Raw genomic sequence first — 23,730 nt, 5'->3', positions numbered from 1 at the left:
GTGAGAAAAAATCGCGTCGCATCGCGCCGCCAAGAAGCGTAACCATAGCAACCGTCGCTGACGCCCTCACGATATGGCACAGCAATGGGCCACGTCATAGCGTCGACACTATGGTGCGGTAGAAAGGGACGTGTAGCAATTGTTGCTCTACCAGCGGCCGAGGGGAATCGGACAAAATGGAGCCAGTTAAAAGGTCCCGGACAAAATGATCCCGGACAAAATATTCCCAGATACATTTTTTTTTCAGCATAGTTTGCTTTGTATTCAATTTAAGTCACACTTCCTGCCAGTAACTTAGCCAAGGAGAAGAAAAATTATAATATAGAAAGCATAAACAAATATATATATGAAATTACTAATCGATAATATTTGAAAATTCAGCATAAGTACAAAAAACAAAACAAAAATTCATAACACGCCATCACAAATATGTACTATGCGATTGATAATGTTTTTGATTCATCGGATGCGTTGTTTTGCTACTCCGTTGCGCTAATTCGGGAAAAAAAAGTATATATATATATATATATATATATTTCACGAAATTTCACTATTTTTGTCCCACAGCTTTACGTTTCACTAAAGTGAGAGCGCAGCCGACGCTGCGAGCTGATAGAGGATTGCCGAAAACAAAATGTGCTAACGCTTGTCGACCTTTTTCGTATATGTTATCACCGGCTAGTCCAATCAAGCTCAGAGTGCATGTCGCGATCTTGTGCTTTTAGTTTACTTCTAGACTACAGCTTTTCATTGGACTCTAACCTGTGCAAATAAGAGTCATAGAGCCGAGTAAGCGATGATAGAAATTCACTGGACTTCAGGGCTTTGGTTGCTTCCTAACGTATATAACGAAAAGCTTGAACGCCTGACAAATATACATTTTATGTGTATTGACTAAAGCTTCAGAGTAGCAGTTATCTAAAAGTATCAGAGCGCCCAAAAGGGTCAAAATATTACTTGGGACCATTTCGTCCGGGACCATTTTGTTGGGGACCATTTTGCCCTACACCTGCGAGCGACCAAGAGGAGCCCCACTGTGTCAGTGTCACCATGGTACCATTTGTAAGGCAGCAACGCCACAATGGCAAAGACTAGATAATACTTTGGAAATTTGCTTCTAGAATAATCGGAGCAGGCAAAATAGATACCGAAAAGGTATGGGTGGTCGTGTTCCCGTTTATGGCTGAACCCCCCCCCCCCCCTCCCCCTGCAAAGTGGGTTAAAACAATCAATGTGATCATTTTGTTAGCATTTCTTTTTTCTAGCCCTGGAGTGCAAGGTGGCGCTGCTTCCAGGATACCGATTATGCTGCGCTTTATGGACATGAGTTGCGGGACCGTTCTCGCCCGCGTGATTCACACAGATCGCCACGCAGCCCATCCTATATCAACGCGAACATCGGCTGCCACGTGTGCCGCGTAGAGCTGCTAATCGAAGACAGTGAACGACAGCGACCAATTACACTTTTTTTTCCCCTTCGAGAATCTGTCGTTAATTCGGTCCCCACAAGATTCTTACTTTGCTTAATGACGGCACGTGGTCATTTTCAACTCTTCTTATCTCGTAGAAAGGTCTCGCATGTCCCTTTCTCAAGCACGGACACCCGAGTACGCCGGCCCGTTCGTGTCCCTGCTCATTTCTTTTTCCCCGCTCTTTGGTGACGCAACGTGTTCGCTCTGCACGCCCGAAGGTGCTTCTAATTCTGGCGGGGAGAGAAACGTTGCCGGTCTGCGCCGGCCTTTCCCTCTCTTTCTCTCCCTCTCGAGCGTGTGCTTTTTGCGGAGTTCCCGGAACGGAAATCCCCTTGTTTAGAAGAGATGGAGTGTCGTGGCGTCGGACAGAAAGGTCGTTAGCCTGTCTCGTACGCTTTGCTTACGAGGCTTATGAGGGACGGCGGGGAACGCTACACGAGCCATCCAGGCCCAACCAGTGCCGTGCGAGTGTCACTTGAGGGCGTCGGCGAAATACTATTTACTAGTCAAGGCCTGCGGATGACGTCGTCATCGGTGAATCCGAGACACGCCCCTAGCGGCCAACCCACAGAGGTTGCAGTCGAGGGACGCCGAGGTGACGTCAGAACGCCGAGCTCTGGTTGGAGGGATTAGTGGGTAGATGCCAAGCTATAGCTGCCTTTGTCTCCATTGCATTCGTCAAAAGCGTTCGACGATTGCAGTGCAGACTGCAATCGTCGAATTTTGTGTGTGTGTGTGTGTGTGTGTGTGTTTGTGTGTGTGTGTGCGCGCGCGCGCGCGTGTGTTTGTGTGTGTGTGTGTGTGTGTGTGTGTGTGTGTGTGTGTGTGTGTGTGTGTGTGTGTGTGTGTGTGTGATTTCGAGCACGACCCGTACTAACTGCCCTCGAGGTTGATTTTTTCTTTGGGAATCACGACACTTCCCTTCTGTTCTTGATACCGGGATGACGTTTGTCAAGTATTTGGGCCACAGGCGCAAGTTTAATGGACCGGAAGACAAGAGGTCACCTGAGGAGGGGGGCGGGGGATTCGGTGCCACACATTTATAGGTGTGAAGTCGTTTTATTAGTCCCGGTTAACTCCGATTTCTGACCCCACATTAAAAATAAACATGTAAAAACACCGATTACAAAAAAAGAAAAATGAATCATGAAAAATCCTTTTTGAATTTGAAAAAGTAAATAAAATAAACCCCGACAACAAGGAACCCTAATTACAATTGCGGGTTTATATCACATGAGTACACTGCGTACTCTAATATCTGCCTCTGTCTTTGTAACTGAGTCAGAAGGCGCGACAGTGACGTTTAGTTTCACTTAGAATGCAACTGCCAAGGAGCTTTTATTCAAAGAAGCTACGTATTTACAGTGATGGTCAAAGGATTCCTGGCTCCCGTGGGTTGTAGGCAAAACGCGAGGTTTCGAAGGGTGTGGGCCGGTTTGCTAGAAACAGAGCAAAGACTGGTTGAAAAAAAAGTGCCGCTAGATTTGGCGCACGATGGGCACACAAGGTCGAGTCTCAAGAACTCGCGCGTCCCAGGCTTGGAAGGCTTCCTTTCTTTCTGCCTTAGCAAAAACGTGGTTTCTAGCAAGGAGGACCTGGTGTATGTTGAGATCAGAGTTCTTCACCGAATGGAAAGGGTGAAGTGTACGCAGAAGAGGTGATCACCGTCGCTCTTGGCCTTGACGGTCACCTGGTAGTCACCGGAGGTCAGCCAGTCTGGCAGCGTTAGTGCAGGCACCACAAACTCCTTATCGTGTACCTCGTAATTTCCCTGTTGGTCGTAGAAAAAAAGTAAAACAAAATATTATTTAAGTTTAATGCAATTGTGAGTTTTTTTTTTTTTTTCATTGTGACATTTCTTTTAGTTTACCGTACTGTAGTTGCCGTGAAGGCCCCTCTAGCATTTCTCACCTTTTTAATTAAAAATAGGTCATTATAAACGGACGCGTTCATGTAAAAAGGGAACACAAAGGCAATTTAAAACAAAGAGAAAACAAAATAAGTAACTCCAAAATGAAGACTTATAAAGATCGGTGTAACATAAGTTAAATAACATATAGATCTTTACTTATATCAGAAATAATGGTAGAAAAGCCAGGTAACATAGCTTGACAGAGTTTATGTCACGTATAAAGACATCCGTTGACAGTTTTAGAAACAAATTTAATAGCCACAATTGCTGGCTAATAATCTTCTCATCTCAATCATCAACTCTGGGCAACTGACAACGCTTTGGTGTCGTTTTCTTAACATCGCTACGGAAAGCGAGACTTCTAGCCAATGCATTGTGTCCCTTTAGTCCGTTGCACGTAAAGACAAGCAGGAGAAGCTCTTCCAACGAAACTTTTCACTCTTTCCTCTTTAGCGGCGTGAACGCCGGAGATTAGGCGACCGGAGAGGAGAAAACCATAAGTCATGGCGAGTGGAGAGCTTTGTTGGATGAGTTTGGCCAACTCTTCTTAGCCTTCAACCTACTAAAAGCTTAGCCCCCACCCCCAATCCATAATGCACAAAGTAGAGTAATGCCTAAAGGCTCGTTCACACTCTTGCGACCGAGTAAGACCGGGAGAGACCAGACCGGTTTTTAAGCATCTTGCGATCTCTTAGGACCAGCCGCCGCTGCAGCGCATCCGGTCCTAAGAAGTCGCAAAAGGCTTAAAAACCGGTCTGGTCTCTCTTGGTCGTACTCGGTCGCAAGAGTGTGAACGGGCCTTAAAGGCCCGTTCACAGACTTGCCATTCCTTAGAACAGAGAGCCTTAAGGCCCGTTCACACTCTTGCGACCGAGTAAAACCGAGAGAGACCAGATCGGTTTTTAAGCCTCTTGCGACTTCTTAGGACCAGCTCCGCTGCATCGCATCCGGTCCTAAGAAGTCGCAAGAGGCTTAAAAACCGTTCTGGTCTCTTTCGGTCTTACTCGTTCGCAAGAGTGTGAACGGCGCTTTAAAGGTCCGTTCACACTCTTGCAACCTAGTACGACTGAGAGAGACCAGACCGGTTTTTAAGCCCCTTCCGACTTCTTAGGACCGGATGCGGTGCAGCGGAGCTGGTCCTAAGACGTCGTAAGAGAATTAAAAACCTGTCTTGTCTCTCTCGGTCGTACTCGGTTGCAAAAGTGTGAACGAGCCTTTAAAACCTCTAAAATCTTTTGCGACGAGAGAACACACTGATACACTGGCGCCATCTATGCGCTGACCCTGAAGCTGCATTCCATTAGAGCGAAGGTTTGGCGGCATCTGCAAGGTCAAATGTTCAGGGAGTTTGAGTGACTAAGACAACAGGGAGTTTGAGCGACTATGACAACAGGGAGTTTGAGTGACTATGAAAAATGTTCGTTTATACCATTGACACAAGTTTTTCAAGCCAAGAAAGAAAAAAAAATGATGCGCGAAAGAAATATGAAATATACGAGACCACCATGTGTTCCACTGCTACCCGATAGGTGGTGTCAGTGTATCCTCTCGTCGTAAGAGATTTTAAGCGTTTTCAATGCACTCGGTCCTAAGAAGTCGCAAGTGTGTGAACGGGCCTTAAGAGACCTAAAAACCTGTATCGTCTCAGTCGGTCGGATTCAAATGCAAGTGTGTCAACGGGCCTTAACGCCTTGAACGAGTGTAAAGTGACGAAGCTCTGAACTTCATGACAGCTCACCTCTTTGATGGGACAACCGCAGGGGAGACCCAGGACTTCGTAGAACAGTGGACAGTCGCCGGCCGTGCAGATGTTCTCGTAGTCACACGAGCCGAAGTCGTTCACGCAAGGAACGGTCACCCAGAGGTAGACCTTTTTCTTCATGTTGATCTCTACCTGCGCAGACACCGCGGTGATAACAGGGAGTTCGAGGGACCACACTATAGTCACTGAGGGCATGGTGAGTCCCTACCGCACCTAGCTCAACCCCTGAGAGTGCCTCATTCGCCATGACAAGGCCAAGGAACGAATTACAAAGCGAGAAGCGGGAACATGATAATCCATACGCGGTCTTTCTTTAATAAAGATGAAAGAATAAATAGCAAAAAAAAAAAAAAAACATTTACAAACTTGATGATTTTTTTAAAAATCACAATTTTGGAATATTTTCAGTTCAGAGTATCTCCCCACAAAATATCATTCCCAATTCAATCTCAATCTCAATTTGCAAGGTTTTGTTTTTCGCCGATAAAATCGACTATGCATCGCCGAACGTCGATTCTCCGCCAAAACGTCGCGCTAGAGGTTCGAACCAGATGCCAGTTTCGGCCCCAAAACCGTTATTTTATTCAAAAGTCACGAATGATTTACTGAAAAGTTTCAACGGGAAAATGGCGGCCGACCGAAGTCTCGAATACGCGGAGCTCTATGGGTACCAGCTGCCGAAAACGGACGAAAATGGGCCCCATTTTTTCATGAATATAGTTTTAGAAACTCACTTATAATGTTTGAATAAGATAACGGTTAGAGCTGCAACTTTGCCGTCTGGCTTGGGCCTCTAGCGCTATATTTGGGCGGAGAGGGAGCGTTCGGCGATGCCTTGTATATTTTTGCGATGAAAAAAAAAAGCATTGTAATCTTTTTTTTTTTTTTTTTGGGGGGGGGGGGGACACAGTTTATAGGAGAAGCTTTGAGAGCGATTTTGTTTTGTCTTGGCCTTTTTTTTTATCAAGTACCGTTGCCTTACGAGTATCATGATGATGCTTTCTTGAATGGGTTTCGCGAACTTGGTAGAGCCTTAAGGTGCAGTTGAGTTTTGTGCAAAAACTGAACTGCACCTGAAAGCTCTGCTCTTTGCACTAAACTCAAGAAATAAAAAGTAATTAGCTTGAACTGAAGGTAATTATCGTCTCATTTCTTGCCTTTTCAAGACTTATTTATTTATGATTAATACCACAGATCTATAAACATCCTGTTTGCGTTAGGATGTGTGGTGAACATTAAGAAATCAATATATGTAGCTAGAAGGAAATATTTCAGTGACAAATTACCCGAATGACACGTATAGTAGCGGTCTCGATAAGGAGGTAGCGCCATCTATCAAAACGTGCGCCACTCTACTCTGTCGTCTGCGTCGCCGTCCGCCGTTGAACCTAACAAATCTTTTGACTCTATTTTTCACCGAGAGGGAGCTACGCTTTGTAACTTTACAAGATAAAACCCACCTGTAAAGTATGTCTTTGACAAAAAGTTCAGATTGCTACGTGCAGGCGCCGATTTGTACGGCCCATTTTAGATCGAGCCATGTTATTTCAGTCACCCTATATATTGTGCGACCTTTCTTATTTGATATTTAAAAAATAAATCGTGTAGCAGATTTAAAATTAGCATTAAGAGACACATCTGCAAACTCTACCTGAGCAATATATGTTAAGTTATAAACGAGATTTAACAACCATCGTACCTAGTCAAACAATGAGTGACCGTCATAGAGTTAATATAATAATCTAGAGGGAGAAGTCTCACGGATTTGCATGCCTCTCGGCCGCTTCGGAACGGCGCGGCATAGACGCTGACATGCGTGCTCCAAGTGGGCGGTCCCGATGGGCCCACATCGCTGGCAACGCGTTAATTAGTGCTCGTAAAGGAGCAGCAAAATCGTGGCCTGCAAGGGCTTTATCAAGCTTTTTATAACTTGCATTGCAATGAATCGCCGGCACCGCACATTGCATAACAATAAATAAAGTCGACAATCATCGAGTGAGTAACTTCAACTTGTCGAGGCAAAACAAACACGCCTATTTCTGCGTTTTTTTTTTTGTTTTTTTTTTTTTTTGAGGGGGGATTAGCGATGTCAGCGCTCAGGATTTGCCGCGTTCAGCTACCGTCTTTGCCCCCCTGTTAACTATAAAACACTGGAGGTTCAGCCCCCCCCTCCTCCTCTATATTTAGCCCCCTTTCCAATACCTACTACAGGCCCAGGCCTTAAAATAACCGACACAATCTCTATGCCCTATTTCTTCACGCGGTTCCAAATAGACGTCTTTGACTGAGAGTGACAGTTACATCGACTTTCTCGTGCTCCTTTGATCACAACGGATGGGGTCTTCTTTCGGTGGTGCTTTTTGGCGAATGAAAGATAGGTAAGAGATACTTCCTTTGAACTTTGTATACCCCGAGCTACCCGATACAATTCCAACTGAGCCTACCACAGGATCTTAAAGCTGATTTCTATACCTAGATATATCATGTCGGAAAGAAAGGCTTAACCAAAAAACCTGTGATATCAATTTAATACATAAACAATCTTTTTTTTTTTTTTTGCGCGCGTAGAATTGAAATAGCACTAAGTGAGCATACATAGGAAACATTTAATAACCTAGGTCCAGGACATGCATAAGCTTAATAATCATTGTATTGACAATGATGGACCCTAATCTCTCGCATACAGGTTATTTTATAGTTGTACAATTTATTCTTAGATCAGAATTATGGCTACCTGCATACATTCTGTTACACAAAAAGCTAAAGTGCAGTCATATGGCTAGAAGGCGAAAGCTTGAAGATACACGATGAGATTTGTGAACTAGAAGAGGAAAGTCATTACGGACTCTAAGCGCTTCATTAATATATGCAGTGATAACACCCAAGGGTGGGGGGAGGGGGGTGGATAGACACTGGGCTCGCTGACGTTGCGATTTCGACGCCGTTTGCTCGCTCCAGTCGCCTTCGAGTATATTTATGATACGTGATAATGTAATTTTGTAAGTGTGTAGACACATTTACGCCATTGCAATGAGCGAAGCGTCATTGCTTCATTTTCGAATTCCCAAGATGTCTCCGAGAAATCTCTGCATTTTGTAGCGGCAATGCAAGAGCCGCGGTCCACGTTAAAGTCCATAGATAAGAGCTTGCTACAAGTAGCGACATTTTTTGGAGCGCGGACTGCCTGACGGTGCAGGTTTTAGGAAGCGAATGGCGGCGCACAGCAGCCCTTACAAAAAATTTATATCTGGCCAGATCTGAAGATTTCAGATATGGCCATATCAAGAATTGGCCACATATAACCTGATATGGTATATCTGCCAGATATAGCCTCATAACGCCAGATACCCCTGGCCAGGTATGGAAATTCCAGATCTGGCCAGACTTTTCAAAAGTACACAAGCCTGAAATCAGCACTTTATATCTTTTTATTGTCTACGATTCTTCCAAGTGCCCGGCCCGCACTCAAGGAGTTATGAAAACGGTGATCTTTCAGCTCCATAGTGATCACTACTTTGGACCAATTCTATGGTTACAGAGTTTCGAGTGTAATTCGTAGTCACCCTGAACAAGCCTCCCATAGCGCTCAAGTACCTGTCATATCACTTTTAAATTTTCTCGTGAATGGCAGCGTTTAGGATACTGTGCATTCTGTCCAAACTTCAACCAGGCTGAGCCGCCGAAGTCTCTTACCATATTATCATTCTCGTGATTGTTGTTTTAGCAGGAATTACTTAAAAGCCGACAAATCACAACAACCAAAACCGGGATTTAGCTCGGATTCAGTGGAGCTGTTTATGACATTCTTAGCGTTTCTAACTTAATATCAGCATCTTTGAAGTTGCACGAGAATGATAATAGTGTAAGAGATATGTCTGCGGCTCACCCAGGTTGAAGGTTGGACGGAATGCACAGTACTGACATTGGTGGGACATTTTAAAAGTGGTATGGCAGGTACTTGGGTTCTGTACGGCACGTGTTCAGGGTGACTCCGAATTACGCTAAAATCTGTGCAACCATAGAATAGATCGAAATTCACGATCACTAGGCAGCCGAAGAAACACCGTTCCCATGATTCCTTGAGTACGGGCCGAGGCGCTTACGGGATCTAGCAAATTGTCTATTCGGGCGTAATGTTAACACTTTGAAATATTTAAGCTGCATTGAAATCCTCGTGAAAACTAGCACAAATAATCTCAAACCTAAGCTTGTCAAAGCTGAAGTTTGGAATGATTTGTGCTAATATTTAGCTTGCGAACAATAAGTCATTCAGAGTTTTCTAACAAAGAATTTTTTTAACTTATTTTAACTTCTTAATATATTGAAAACCGGCCTCCAGATAAGTCTGTATATACGCCAGATAAGTCTGTATATACGCCACATCAGGCTGTATCTATGCCAGATAAGTCTGTATATACGCCAGATAAGTCTCTATATACGCCATATCAGGCTGTATATGTGCCAGACAAGTCTGTATATACGCCAGATAAGGCTGTATATAGGCCGTATATAATCATATAATGTTTGATATGGTCAGATATGGCCCAGATATAATATTTCCATACGGGAGACGTTTGAACTGAATGCCGCCATTTTGTTCCAGTGGAATATGCTTCGTCATTTGTATTGGTTGTCGCTACTTGTAAAAGAAGTATCAAGGAAAATTTAGTTCACGTCATTGTCACCCATTCAAATAAATTACTGAAGAACTTATTATTGACTTTTTTAAATTTAGAGTATCACGTACGCAATCATTATGAACCTTATTGTAGAAAACTCTGAAGTACAGAAAAAAATTCGGGCCTGTGGGAACCAAATGGGACATAATGATTCCCTTCCATTTGCGGGTGGAGGGTCATACGCTTTAATTATTTTATTATCCTCACGTCGCCTGGATGAGCTTTCTTTTTTACTTTCTTATAGAACGTACATAGATACTCTGGCCTCAGATACAGTTGGTTCCAATGATGGCCTTGTGCTCGCTGTCAGCTCTGTCTACACGGCTAAGAAACGCGTTCTGACCACGCGCAGGGGCTTACTTTTGCGGAATATGAAACTCTTTGCATCCCTACACAGGAAACACCACGTAGAATAATAAATGCCTCTGAGGCCGCCTCTACCTTTACGTGACGTCACGACACTCCGTTGGCGCCAACTCAGAAATTCGGATAGAGCCGGACACCGAGAGCCCTTCGAAACATTTAATAGGTTCCTGGACCAGCTGCAGCGCAGCACTCAGTGTCCCATCTGTGTAAAGTTTCTTGATACGTCTTATCTCTTATCTCTTAGCTCTTATCTAGGCACTTCACACCTGTGTTTGTGCTTGATCTCACTGTGACATCGTCGACACGCTAGGTCGCGGGCTTTGATGATTCTAAAGGGTGTTGGCACAGTTCAGTGACTAGGCAGCTTTTGCCTTCATGTTAGGAGCTGGAAGGTATTGACCGGTGTACGAAATCCTATTCGCCAGTGATAAAAATGGGAAATAATAATCTCAAACGCAGGCTCTTGTGAGGAAGAGAGAGGCTGCGCATAAAACAAGATTTTTGCTTTTTACAACACTGTTGGCATCGGTGTTTTTCTCGGAGCTTTGCGACTATCCATTTCCCACATTCTTGCATACGATATGCGCGCAGGTTTCTAAAAAAAACAACAACAAGAGAGTCTTGCAAAACACGCACCCCCCCCTTTCTTTACTGTGTTATGGCGTCAGCATAAACAAACATGGCGGCACCCATGGAATAGAGCAGACACTGGTCTATACGGAGTCTAGGTTCGTCTGCTCCTTGCGCACCTGGTACGTTTGTTTGCCTGCCCAATGCACCAGGTGCTTTTCGCTTCCCCTCGATCTGAAGCAATGACTCCTCGCGCTGGGGTGCCTCGTCGTTATGTTTTCACTGCACGTTTTCCATATTACCCTTTTATTGTCGTGCCCCTCTTTGTGTTTATATGTGCCGAAGACGTATTTTGGAACACGTGCTCGCCGTATAGACGGTTAAGAATTTTTTCGGTGATTCTGTCTTTTTGAAGTGCGTCACCCCCTCAGACAAAAGTTTGGCTCGACCGGTGACGCTATCTCATGCGGGATTTTCACAACTCTATTACGGCCCACGGCCGCAGGCCGCGGGCCGTATGCGAGTTGTTAAAATTCATGGTGAGCCGTATCGGACGCTCGAACGTCCGAGTGCACTGCCGAACTCTGACACAGAGCTTGCGTCTTGTCGTTCGGTGGTTAGACCTTCCCAAAACTGCCCATTTGGGCCACCAGCCGCGCTGACTAGCAGCCGACCGAGGTGCCTTCTGTTCACTGCCCTGGGACCATGCAGTTGATGCTTAGTGCCGACTTATAAAAAAGTTCGTCACGTACCTTGATTGGCTCCTCGATGTTCCTGAAGACTTTGATGGCGGAGTTGACGAACACCGAGCCGGGAAACATGAGGGGATCCGGCCGCAGTCGCAGCTCGTCGTAGCGCACAGCGTCGAAGCGGGAGCCGCAGTTTCGCACGGCGTACTTGCGCACGGAGTCGCCCCATTTCTGGAAGGCCAGAAGCCACTGACCAAAGGTCAAACACCTATACGACCGCGCACGTTTCGAGCTTCAAAGTATAGGTGCCATCTCGCGGCGGCCGTTTTTTTAACTGAATGCAGCTAAGAACAAGAGTACGAACGATCTAGTGTCATAGGTAATGAAAGCCGGGTCGTTTACTTAACAGACAACGGTAGACCTATTAAGGACAGCGCGACACAGAGAGCAAACGTAAAGACAGAGGCAGGACAGAGCCCTACTAATACCTGACATTTAATGATTTAGAAAGAGAGAGACAAAAATGAAGTAAAGAATACTATGATTACAAATAAAAAATAAGAAAATAAATTTATAATATTAATATTAAAAGCAAAATATATCTCTCCCACAAACAAACAGAAAAACTAAAAACGGAAATAAAATTAGCCAAAAAAAAATGAGGTAATAAAGTTATTTCTGTTATATTTTGCTTTGTTTCCTTTTCATCTGTCTCCCTCTTCGTATGCCTTTCCATGTCGCGCGCTATCCCGTACCTTAATTGTTTAACCAATTAGGCCACCCGATGATCTTGGAACAGTAGAACGCTTTCGAAAGTCACTTGCCTACTGTTAAAAGGTCAGAACCACTGCATAATGGCGGAACATCTGACACCACGGAACATGCGCAAGTCTAAAACTATTAACTACACTTCGTTTCACCTTAGCACCGAGTGCAGCCGACGTTACGAGCCGAGGAGCTAATGAAGCCACGTCAAAAGTGCCACGCCATGCCGTTCGCCGAGTTTCTGTGAGTGGCTATTTGCCGGCTCATCCAATCAAGCGCAAAAAGTGCGCCGTGACATTGCGCTTTTGTCGCTGCGTGATTGGCTCCATCGGTACGTAGCATTGGTAGCGCTGTGTCAGTGTTGTACGCCATTGTGCAGTGGTTCCTCAGCTTCCTGAGCAAGGGGCATGCGTTCAGAAGGGACATAATAGGAAAAGAAACACGAGCAACAATAGGTAAAAACCTGTGTTCGTCGAATGTGTCTCTCCACGTGTTCATTTTTGTCAGATAGGACCACTTAAAAATTTACAATGCCTTTGCAAAGCAGCTATACCGTAACCGAATAGATAGCGTCCCCAAGAGCTTCTCAAGGTGAGCCGACGGTTTTCTAACGTGGCTTCTAAAGGAAGAATCCGCCTCTTTTATTCATGGGTTAGTGTGTTCGGTTCTGCAGTAATGTCAAGCATTCTGTAAGGTACGGTACGGATACCAGTTATCAACTCATCTAAAGGAGTGCAGAGAAGTGTCCATTCTGTGAGAGTAGATTTGGGTAATAGAGCAGGGCAACCATTGTGCGGCGCCGCACTGCCATATAGGCCCATCGAGCCCGTGTGGTAGGTAGTCTTTGGGTTATGGACGCTACAATACCTCTCGGCTTAATCATTACAAATGATTGTTCTAGCCGGAAGAAGTTAGTCCCTGGAAATCTTCCAACAATCGTCTTTGTTATGGTTGGCTAGTCTCGAAAGTTTAGTTTTATTGGCTGGCTCACGCCCTCGTAAACCCATTTATTAGCTCGGGCTGCAGGTAGGTTCGAAACCGCGCTTCCGAGATTACTGGCATGTTAAAACTGGAAGTGGATACAGTCTTCGACTGCAGTGACGGCAGCGCTTGAGGGGCTAGTTCATTTGATCTTTACGTAAGACGGCAACGTGTTCGTATCGGTTTTGTGCATGCACTTAAGCAACAAGAAAATTCACTTCTTGGCAAGACCCCAAAAAAAGCGAGCAGGTATTTTATTGATCGCGTTTGTGCCCAACGAACAGAGTGCATAAGATCGGTACAGCGTAAGGTTCGCGGTCTTTCGCAAATCGCTACGCCAAACCGGCAATTGGTGCTTGTGACTCGAGGATGAAAGGGGTCAAAAGGTAACAATAAGGAAACAAGACTCAAGGTCTTTGGATCGACCGGGACAAGATCTTCCTTGAGACAGGGATATCTGTTGAGGATTTCCTTCATTTTTCTTTTTGTGAACTTTCGGCTAATGCCAAATTTGGCGACTTGACTCTTGCACGCCGTTGTTGCTTGTTAAAAATAAAACTCTCTACGTCCTTAGTGTTTCTTTAGGAGGTGAGTAATCTATCATTTTGGGATTAAGTACTAGGACAGATTGAAAAGTAATGAGACCGATTTTTTATTACTATTTCAGTGATTTTATACAGAGTGCTGTCATTTAATTTTCTCAACCTAGCATCTTTAAAATTCCATGTACTGGTTATATTTTTGCAACACCACTTTCAGTGTTTGCCACCGTGACTCTATTCAATTCATTGTGGGAAAAGAAACTTCTTTTCTTGCAGGTACTTTTCTTTCAGTGTTGAAAATGCCTAAATTTGAACATCGATAAGTTATGTCTATATCAAGTGTTACAGTGCGGTTAAATCCCAATAAAACCTAACGAAAAATTCAATCAAGCACCTCTGCCATACTTTCACAAGCACGTCTTCGTCATCCACCGTGACCACAGATATGAGGTGCCTTCGCTCGCTGCGACGTAACGCTATAAACAATGACGGTCCCATTGCAGATGCAAACATGTGCATGTATTCCCTTCACAAACATCACCACAGAACTAAAAAAAACTAGTCCCTGCAAAAGAACAAAAACAGAAACAGTATTATGATTTCTCAATCGACCCTCGTACAAGAACTGAGTTTGCTCTTCGCCTCTGTTCGCTACACTACTGGAAATTAGGTCTGGTGGTTGTTAATTTATTTCCCAAATCCTTTGCCCAGAAATCTACTAATCGCTAAAACAAAAGAAACCACGTTGAACCTTGGACTCCCCCAGAGCAGAACTGCAGCTGGTACGAACCGACAGATCTCAAGTGCGTAGACTACTTCCTTGGTCTGCGAGCGCTTGTTGGGGTACTGAAAATCTTTGTAACGGAGGGAGCTTTGAATGTCACTTGACGGGAGGGCTTCCGTCCGGCAAAATATAGGGACTGAACGTACGTTTTATCGTCACACTTTCGCGAATTAAGGGAGGTGGGGGAGGGGTAGATTCCAAAGATGTATTCGATGCAGTGTTGTAGGTGTTACAAAAAAAAAGTAACGAAATGCGTTACTCGTTATTTGCAAAACAAAGTAAAGCGTTACCGCCCTACGTTTCTTCAAAATAAAACCAACGTTACCAATATAAAATAACGCAGGTTACATTTGCGTTTCTTTTTTAATGATAAATGAACACGTCTTAGTGTTTTGACGTTGCAGGTACATATAAGCGACATATTTCAAGAAGCGTTATGTCCATGGAGAAACTAAACATAATTACTTTATATTTTTTTACGGTTTCACCTAAATACTCACAAGAAAACAAAGCGGAGAAAAACGCAAACTCAAAAACTCATATGGCTTTGCTCCTAGAAGCACGAAAAAATATTGAAAGGTACCTTTTTTAAGTCCCGGGAAGAAGAAAAAGTAAGGAGTAACGGAAACCCGATACCCGTTACTCGAAGTAAGGAAGGTAATTACTTTACCAGTTACTGGTTTGAAAAAGTAATGAGTACGTTACACGTTGCAAAAAGAGACGTAACATGTTAACGGTAACGCTAAGATATGTTATAAATAAGTCATTAATAAGTGTACGCTGATACCGCTCAAGTTGTGTTTCTTGTTAGTATCTAGTGTATTTATCTTAACTAAGCACTCGTTTGCTCAATTTAAAAGTGGTGGCGGCGAACATAATACAGTAATATAAACAGTAAACAGTAAATCAGTAAGCTGGATTCATGTTGGCGCCAGTCTGATGTTTGCATCCTCGAATGACAGCTAGTAGTAGCTGAGACGTTTCAGTACACCAAAAATGTACGGTTTCATCTTGAACCTCTTTCAGTTTTATAAACGTTTGTTGACGTTGATGTTGATGTATATTATACAATCATTTTGTATTCAATGCGGTGGTTATCATTACGCACTTCGCGACTGCGCTATGTACACAATTCAGTAATTAGTCTTATTAGAAAACTGCACGTGGGAGCCAATGTACACGTACACCCGCCGGCAATATGAAGGTGAACACCTTACCTGGTTTCTTGCCTGTTTTACAGCTCCCTAAAGCTATAGTAACTCTCAACGTCTCAAATGGTACGTGGCCTAGGGTCTAAACTTTGCGTTCTAGCCCTCTTCTGGAACAGAGCTTGTCCCAAAACTTCCAGGAGCGCCAAAACAAACAAGAGGGCTGTTCACCTTCATATCGCTCACGGGTGCACTTTAAATTCGGATAACAAAAAAAAAAGATACGTATTGAGTTTGGCGTACCGTTATATGCACGGTTTGTAAATTGTCAGAGATACTCACTGCTTGCGGTGCCTCTGGAAGGTACCTCTCGGGCACCTGTGGCGTGGACAGGAGCAGCAGGTAGCGCTCCCAGGTGATGTCCCGGATCTTCTGAATGTCCAGGGTCTGGTTCAAAGCCTTCATGGCCGGCCCAAACGGACTGCCCGCTTCGGCAGTGGCGAAGAGCAGCAGCACAAAGACAGACAGAGGAAATGACCACCTGTAAAAGTAGCCCCATTGTGGCGCCGATCGCATATTCCCATACAGCACAGTTATTTGGGTCCGAAATGTGGTTGTTGTCTGGGAATATAGGGCCTTAAAAAATCCGAAAAAGACAAAGGTAGAGCCGAATGTGACATTCTTTGGCCAAAGTCTGGAATCTTGGCCCTGATTCTCCAAACAGTGCCAAAGTCAGGCTTCATTGCTAGTATTGTTTGGCTGTCGCCTGACATCTTTTCGGTTCAAAATCGTCAAACAAGTGCAAAGTTAGGCTTTACTTCTGGTTGTTTGGTTTTTTTATTATGAAAACTTTGGGCCTAAATTGCGAAGGAAGTGTCGAATTTCGGCTTTATTGCTGGTCCTTTGGTTCATGTGTGGGATCTTTGGCCCATGTCTGACACTTTCAAAACTATGCGGTGAGCCATTAAAACGGCAAAGAAAAGTCAAAGAAAAGTACTGGTGGCATTATAAACTAACGCATTGGAGCGGAACCGCATGGGGCCCAAGTTAGGCAGCTAGGATTGCCAAACTTGCGCCGATCTAGGCGTTTCACTGGCGTGCTACGTGGTATGGCACCGACCCCATAATGACGGCGCGTCCGTACGCCAGATCCCAGCTGGGTAGCACAGTTCTGTTTGCCAAAATGTTCTTTCTCTCTGGCAATCTAGGGCCCTACAAGCCCAAAAGCAAGTCAACGTACAACCTAACTTGATATTCTTTTGGTTGAAGTCTGTCTGATTTTGTAACTGCTGCAGCGTTAGGCTTAACTGCTTTGCTGTTGAATTGCCATCTATAGCTGGCTTTTTTTTTTGGGGGGGGGGGGGGATGGGGGGTTGGATGATGATTTTGTTTTTAAATAATTGCCAGAATTAGGTTTTAATTCTGGCTGTTCGATGTATACCTAGCAACTTTGGGTTTAAATGGCCAAGCAGCTGCCGAAAATAGTCTTCCCTGCATGGTTGCTAGGCCGCAGCGTGGCATTTTTTGACTCATGTTAGACACTTTGGTAATGAAGAATGTGGCGAACCAGAGAAAAGCAATCTAAAAGCCAAAGAAAAGTACTTCGGCACGAACTAGCCTCTTAAAACGAAATATTTATTAGGCCCAAGTTAGGCACATAGGGTTGCCAAACCTTGACCAAGCCTCAGGCTTCTCCCTGGTGTACACTGCCTGGGTTATCACTTCCAGAGCAAACTTCAGAGTGTAAGAATATACATAACAGCCGGAAAGCTTTGCTTCGCGAGTTGAGTATACAAAAAAAAAAAAAAGAAGAAACAGGTGCAAAAACAAAGAACCTGAGTGGTCTGATTGTAAAAAAAGAAGAAAAGAAATGAAGGGAGCAATGGCGCGTGCCGGCTTGCAGAATCACATTTGTAAAGATATGGTATAACCATATTCGTAATTTCCCCTTCCGTTTCGAGAATGCCGCATATACCTGTTGGGAATCAAATAGGGATTTCTTAACATTTTCTCCCACACAAATATTTGTTCAGGTAAACGTCGTATTTTCCTCACCGATGTGTAAATACGTTTTGAGAAATGGCAGGATTCAGCACCAATAGTACAGACCCTAAAATATCAAGTTCACTAGATTGGCCAACTTAGAGCATATCTTAATCTTAAACCCTCTTAGTTTCGTCCACAATCAGTTCCTCATTATGAACTTCATTTTAAATATATAATTCCAAATAATTAACAAAGTTATCTGACATGGTTCTGGCAAACGGACACTATCTGAGTCAGCTTGCGTTAATGTCTGTTTGTTACGAAATGGGTTTTCATACTTCGCATCAGCTATCAGCAAGCATAATTACAGTCATGACTCGTTAATCTTGATATTTCCATCCCCCTCTCCCCCGCCCCCTCAAAAAAAGAACAACAACAAAAAAAAACATCGTCCATTATGTGAGTTTTCTAATAACCAAACAAAAATGCATGTATATTTGACCAGTTCTTTTCCCGTTAATATAGAGGATCCATATTAACGGGTCCATATTAACGAGATATATCACTGTAGAGAGCCCGTGTGATAAAATATATTATTACACGCAGACGAAGGTATGTTTACGCGTAGAGATTCAGTGGAATGCAGGGCGGGGGGGGGGGGGGGGGGGGCTACGTAGAAAAAGGCTTGGACACAAAATAGACCACTTGTCGTCACACCGAAAACGACGCTTCATTGGCTTCGAGGCAGTATTAAAATGCAGATACCCAGTTCGTGGATAGAAACAACCTCAAACCGAAGAAAGCCAACTGCGGGGATGGCTTCGCATCGCTGAGCTTTTGATTGTCCGTCTCGGATCAGCCAGGTGAGGGTGCGTCATACGACTCTTTGTACAAATGTTTTTGTAATCATCCACACTCCAAGAACAAGTCTGGACATCCTAGCTCAAATACGATCTGTTTGAGCGCCTGTTTGTCAACTTGGGGCACAAGCAAGGCTTAATTATCAACCATCCACACACTCCAGCAGCAATATGTCGGCGCCCAGCTGCCGTACTTCCAAACATCTATTGTTTGGAATGCAAACTCTCAAAACTTCGCCATCCCGTAAGAACGCAATTGCGCAAAAAGGCACGTCTTTATCCATAGCCATGTCATCTCACCCAAGACTGCTGCCTGAAGTGATGCTGTCCACACCCTTATGCATCCCTGGGGGCGATGCACCCATCACAGCCGCCTTGACCGAAGCCGGGAGCGCGACCTTGAGGGGCCAGGCGGGCCGCTTCTTGGCGGTTGGGCACAGCGACGGCGACCCTGCAAGGCCGGTCCTGTCCCCTCCGTCGCCGGCGAGCGTGTTGTATGGCACGGGGTGGTTTGGTGGCTTTGGCCGCTTCTTCCGCCTGGGAAAGGGACGTCGCACCCCGGCGAGTGTCCCAGTATTTGCCTAAGGAAGCGGCCAGATCCGCCGACGCCGAGGTGCTTCGCAGATCCCGATGGCGCGTCCGACTATGGATGTTCGTCGATCGAATTCGTTGACGCGACGGCAAGCTGCGTATAGGGCTTGAAAACACGCAGCCTCGTCTTATAACCAGTTGTGGGACGCTCTACTTTTCTTTTCTTGTTCTTGGAGGGTGCCGGTTTAGTCAACGAAACGAACGTGATACCACCGATTGTCCAGCTTAGCTTCCACAACCGACTACTGTCGAGAGCTCAAATCGATTGAACCCATACACATACAGTGGCAAGTGTATAGTCACATTTTAAACCATACTCACTTTACTCACATTCACACAAATCACATTGAATGTGCATCAATAACAAGACGTACCAGACCTCACCTTACATCTCTTAAGTTGTCAAGGGTCCTAATGCCTCTGAGGCACACAGCACAGAAAAACCAACTCTGATCAAAAACAAAGGCTTCAGACGGGTCCGCGTGTCCGCGAGCTATGGCGGCACGACTTGCGCACGCATGGGAAATTTGCTGCAGTTCCGGCCAGCTTGCCCATGCGAGACGCCACCCCGTGGCCCAGAAGCCGTGTTTCCTGTCCTCTCTTCGCACATGTCTGCACAACGCAGGTTTCTATTCTTTGCACCTCGAAAGCGGCGAAGCGCGAGGCCAACTCTATTCACTGCTGCCTCTCAAGGTGCCAATAGTCGACGTCTCGGTCCAGGTGGTTCCTGCTGAATCCTAAGAATCCCTTCAATGGCACACATTGTTCGCCGTAACTGGTCTGCTGGCTTAAATGCTGCGTATTTAATTGTACATAATATAAATATATAAAAAAAGAAAACATGCAGGCGAGACGGGGAACTTTCCACATCTTGAAAACTCTGGACCGCGAGGAACAAAACGGGTTTGATTGGCACACAGGTTTCAGAACCAGCTGCAACTTTGTTTCTGCTTTCTTGTTTATAACGAAGACCCTTCAGACGGCCTGAATTCTATCGTCATTAAAACAACAATTTAAAATGTCCACACTCAAGAGCAAGCAGCCTTTTCCCGCTCACAACCTTGAAAGACACAGAGACAGCCGACCAACTCACTCTAATCCCCATACCATAGTCACCCCCGTCCCTCCAGCCCACGGGGCTAGACTAGCGACATTATGTAGTGGACATAATCTCCGTATAGAAGAAATCGAATCATTTTTTTATCATTTTTGGCGCTCTCCTTCCGTCACAATGTACTAGCGTCCTAAATTTGTGCGACTGTTTCTGCCTTCCGGCGTTATGCTGTTCTTGTGCACAATCCGCAATCTTTTGTCATCCCTATCTTTATTCTTGGGGTTGAATATTCATTTCAAGGCCAAGTACGACTGGCTTATTCATTTGCTTTCGTTATATCTGCGCAACGCAACCTGAGACCCACGGGCCGCTAGCGGCTGCCAAAAAGACCCAAAGCGAGTCGCTGAGTCTTCACTTTTTGTTCGTTCGCCGGACGCTCCCGATATCCTTGCGTGCCGTTTTAGGGGGCGTTTAAACTACAAAACAGGGCCCGTCACTAGTTCTCAATGCTCGGTATAAGTTGAGTAGACCTAGCACTTGGGACGAAGGTTGTTGAATAGTAAATATATATACGAGGGAGGTCGCGGACCGACGATCGCTCCACGCGTCCTTCGATTTTCTCTGTCAATTAAGCAGCACCATAATGGAGGTCCAGTACTACATGAGGACATTTACACGCACCATCGGCGGCACGGCGTAATTGCTATTCTCACTGATCATAACTGTCAATTCAACCAGCTCGTTTGAGTGAGTACCTCCTTAACTAGACAGAGCGAATAATGTCCACATTGGTAGTAAGCCTTTTACCGGTGCTGTCAACCTACTGTGTACCCGCGCTGCAGGCGCTCCCTTTATCTTTATAACATAATTGAAGTAAATAACCAAACTCGAGATTGGTTCACACGGTGGGATTTTACTTGCGATTTCGCAGTTGCGTGGGGGAAGCCGAGGGGCTGTGAAATGGCTGTGAAATCGCTAGGAAAAGTTGCACCATATGAATTGGGCTTCAGAGTTTTGATGACCGAGTGTACGAAGAGACATTTGTTTCGGGCTTTCTCTTTGGGACGGTTACTACTGCAGGTGCCAACACGCGCAGCGCATGTAATCTACACTCGCGCACGCTTCCTGTTTGGGTAATTTAGATAAAGGCCCATAGTCGTCATGTCACTCCAGCAAAATAAACCTACCCTTCCACAGTGTACGTTGACAACGAGGGTTTTAACAGTAATGTTACTTTTCTCAACAATGGAGGGTTATTTAGAAGGCACGCAAAAAATCATAAAACTTTCAACTGCGGCCCTCAAGAGGCCGGTGTTTGTCGACCTCTGGTTTGTATTTCCCCAATGTACATCAACTGTGTGCCTCATTCAGAGGTAATATGCTCAGAGCGTCAACGTAAAACACTTCAACGTAATGTCACGTCGGCTGGCTGGCTAGCTACGCTTTGACCCGGAGCGGCAATTATGACGATTAGAAACATACGTTCCACCGTGGCCTCAGGCGTTTCCTTCCGGTTTCTCGCGCGGCCTTTAAGCCACATCTAACCTGTACCGCGCTCGGCGCACAACCTTCCCGAGGCAATTATGCGCCCTTGGGGGTGTTCCGCCCCTCAGGGGCCGCTTGCCAAGCCCGAAACGTCACGTCGGCCCAGACGTGACGTCGCGGCCGGTGTGACGTCAGCAGGTCCTGGTGAGTGACGTCATCATCCCGCGACGCCGCGATGCCTCGAAGACGTTGGCTCTTGGAGGATCCGGTACAGATGTCGCGAAAGGAGGCCAGGGAAGGGATCTTACTCGTGGCTCCGGTTTTCTTGCGGATAAGGACCGAAAGGGGGAGGAGTGCGATGAACGTGGGCTCCGCTTTTTTCGCGGTCACACATTCGGTGTCAACTCGATCGGTGCTGGCTCACTTTTGTTTATTTACGCTTTCGAGTGACGCACGCAAGTATCTCCGACTCCCGAGTCGGGTAATAAGGCGCAACGGACGGGTCAAGGATGGTTGCAAAGCGGTCTCTGAGTGACTGATCCGGAGACCCAGACAGATGTCACGAGACGGATCATAAAATGAAACTTGGGCTGGTATAAGTTATATTGAATGGGGATTTGACTAATCACATACCGTTCGATGGGTTAAAAGAAAACTAGTACGTAAGGGTAGAGACGCAAAAGCATGCTTTTTGATATGGTATGTTGAAAATATAGCGGACTGCATCTTACCTCCTTTCCTTCAAAAGCTCTTTGCCTTTTCGCTGCGATGGATAACACGCTTCCTGCACCCCAAAATGGCTACCGCCAACGTTGCTTGATGGGGTTTTCAAAGGGGTTTGCCCGAACGAATCGTCGCGCCATAGTAATGATTTTGTTTTGTGTGCGAAAAAGATAGTTAAAAAAAAAAAAGATTGCTTTATAACATTAAAAACGTGGACAACGAAATCACTTGTTACGGAAATAGGTTTCAATCACTCCAGAAGTGTTTCTCGGTATCTTAGAAACACACCTCAACACAGGGTAATAATCACATAGTAGACCGTTCGTACAGCTGTACTACCTTACCATGCACAATCCCGACTGTGATTATACTATTAAGAACGAATAAATACGCAAATACAATTAATGAAAATAAAATAAGTACAATAAATTCAATAAACCCTATAGGTTCATGCATTAAAGCACCGATGATTGTTTGCAGGGAGCCGAACTGAATACCCATCGCAAAATTGGTCCCGTGTCTCTCAGCTTGACAAGTTTGCAGAACCGCAACCGATTTTGTTTCACCTTGGGAGTTGCTAATACCAGGCAGACGACGAAGGACTGCCATGAAAAGACGATTCATGCATTATGTCAGTTGTGCTCACTGCATTGCTGCGATTACATGATTACGACAGTAGCGTAGATCATTCGGACAGGACGACTATGATGAGCGGAAGAGGAAAAGTAAGAGGAAAAAAGGTGCGTGCGATTTATTTTAAAACCCGACACGGTGTCATAGCGTGGCATTCGTAGAAGCGGGGCGTATATTGAAGTGGCTCGGCACGATTCCGTAAATAGGCCAAAAAGCGAGACCCCGCAGGGGGCACCTGTGAAAGCAGGTGTTTGGAGAGTGGCGTCTCCACGGACCCCGAGCCATGCGGGTTCGCCCGCCCACGTCTGACTGTGCGTGACTTTCCCGTGCTTGGGGAAAAGGGCATCCTGGTGGTTGAGCCGAGCCCGGGGTAGGTTTGGACCCTCCGGGGCTCTCTGGGCGAGGCAATACACCACTTCGGCCCCCGCTTCTAATAGACGGGAGTCCTGGTATGGCCCGGCCAGGATGATTCAGTCTAGTCGCCACTCCTTCTACTATCCCCTCCCTTCCTTCACCTTTGCCTTCTCCTTCTTTTCACTCTCCTCATTTCTCTTCTTTCCTTTTCAACTTCTTTGGCCACAAGGGCTACCCTTGGGTGGTGACAGATAGTCTCGTCCAGATCCACACTTGGTCATAGTTTCTGGGTAGCGCTAATAGAGTAATACTCCCAGCAAAGCCATTTTTGTTATAGGGTGTTACCTATTCCCTCGTTGGGCTCCGTGGTGGGC

The 23,730-nt window shown here is 45.3% G+C and overlaps 1 protein-coding gene across 1 annotated transcript; it reads right to left on the bottom strand.

The window, feature by feature from the left end:
• Positions 1-3,093: 3,093 nt before the first annotated feature.
• On the bottom strand, positions 3,094-20,217 carry LOC8028641. The gene is made up of 6 exons (XM_040503396.2): positions 20,201-20,217; positions 18,817-19,053; positions 16,013-16,211; positions 11,514-11,699; positions 5,123-5,278; positions 3,094-3,243 (listed from the first exon to the last, which is right to left on the bottom strand). The coding sequence occupies exons 1-6, from the start codon at positions 20,215-20,217 to the stop codon at positions 3,094-3,096; spliced, it is 945 nt and encodes a 314-aa protein (XP_040359330.1).
• Between the last annotated feature and the right edge of the window lie 3,513 nt (positions 20,218-23,730).

The sequence above is a fragment of the Ixodes scapularis genome, unplaced genomic scaffold (assembly GCF_016920785.2).
Source record: "Ixodes scapularis isolate PalLabHiFi unplaced genomic scaffold, ASM1692078v2 PGA_scaffold13__105_contigs__length_92229423, whole genome shotgun sequence".
NCBI lineage: Eukaryota > Metazoa > Arthropoda > Arachnida > Ixodida > Ixodidae > Ixodes > Ixodes scapularis.
Note: the sequence above shows the minus strand (reverse complement) of the source record. Positions and strands in the feature narration are given on the sequence as shown.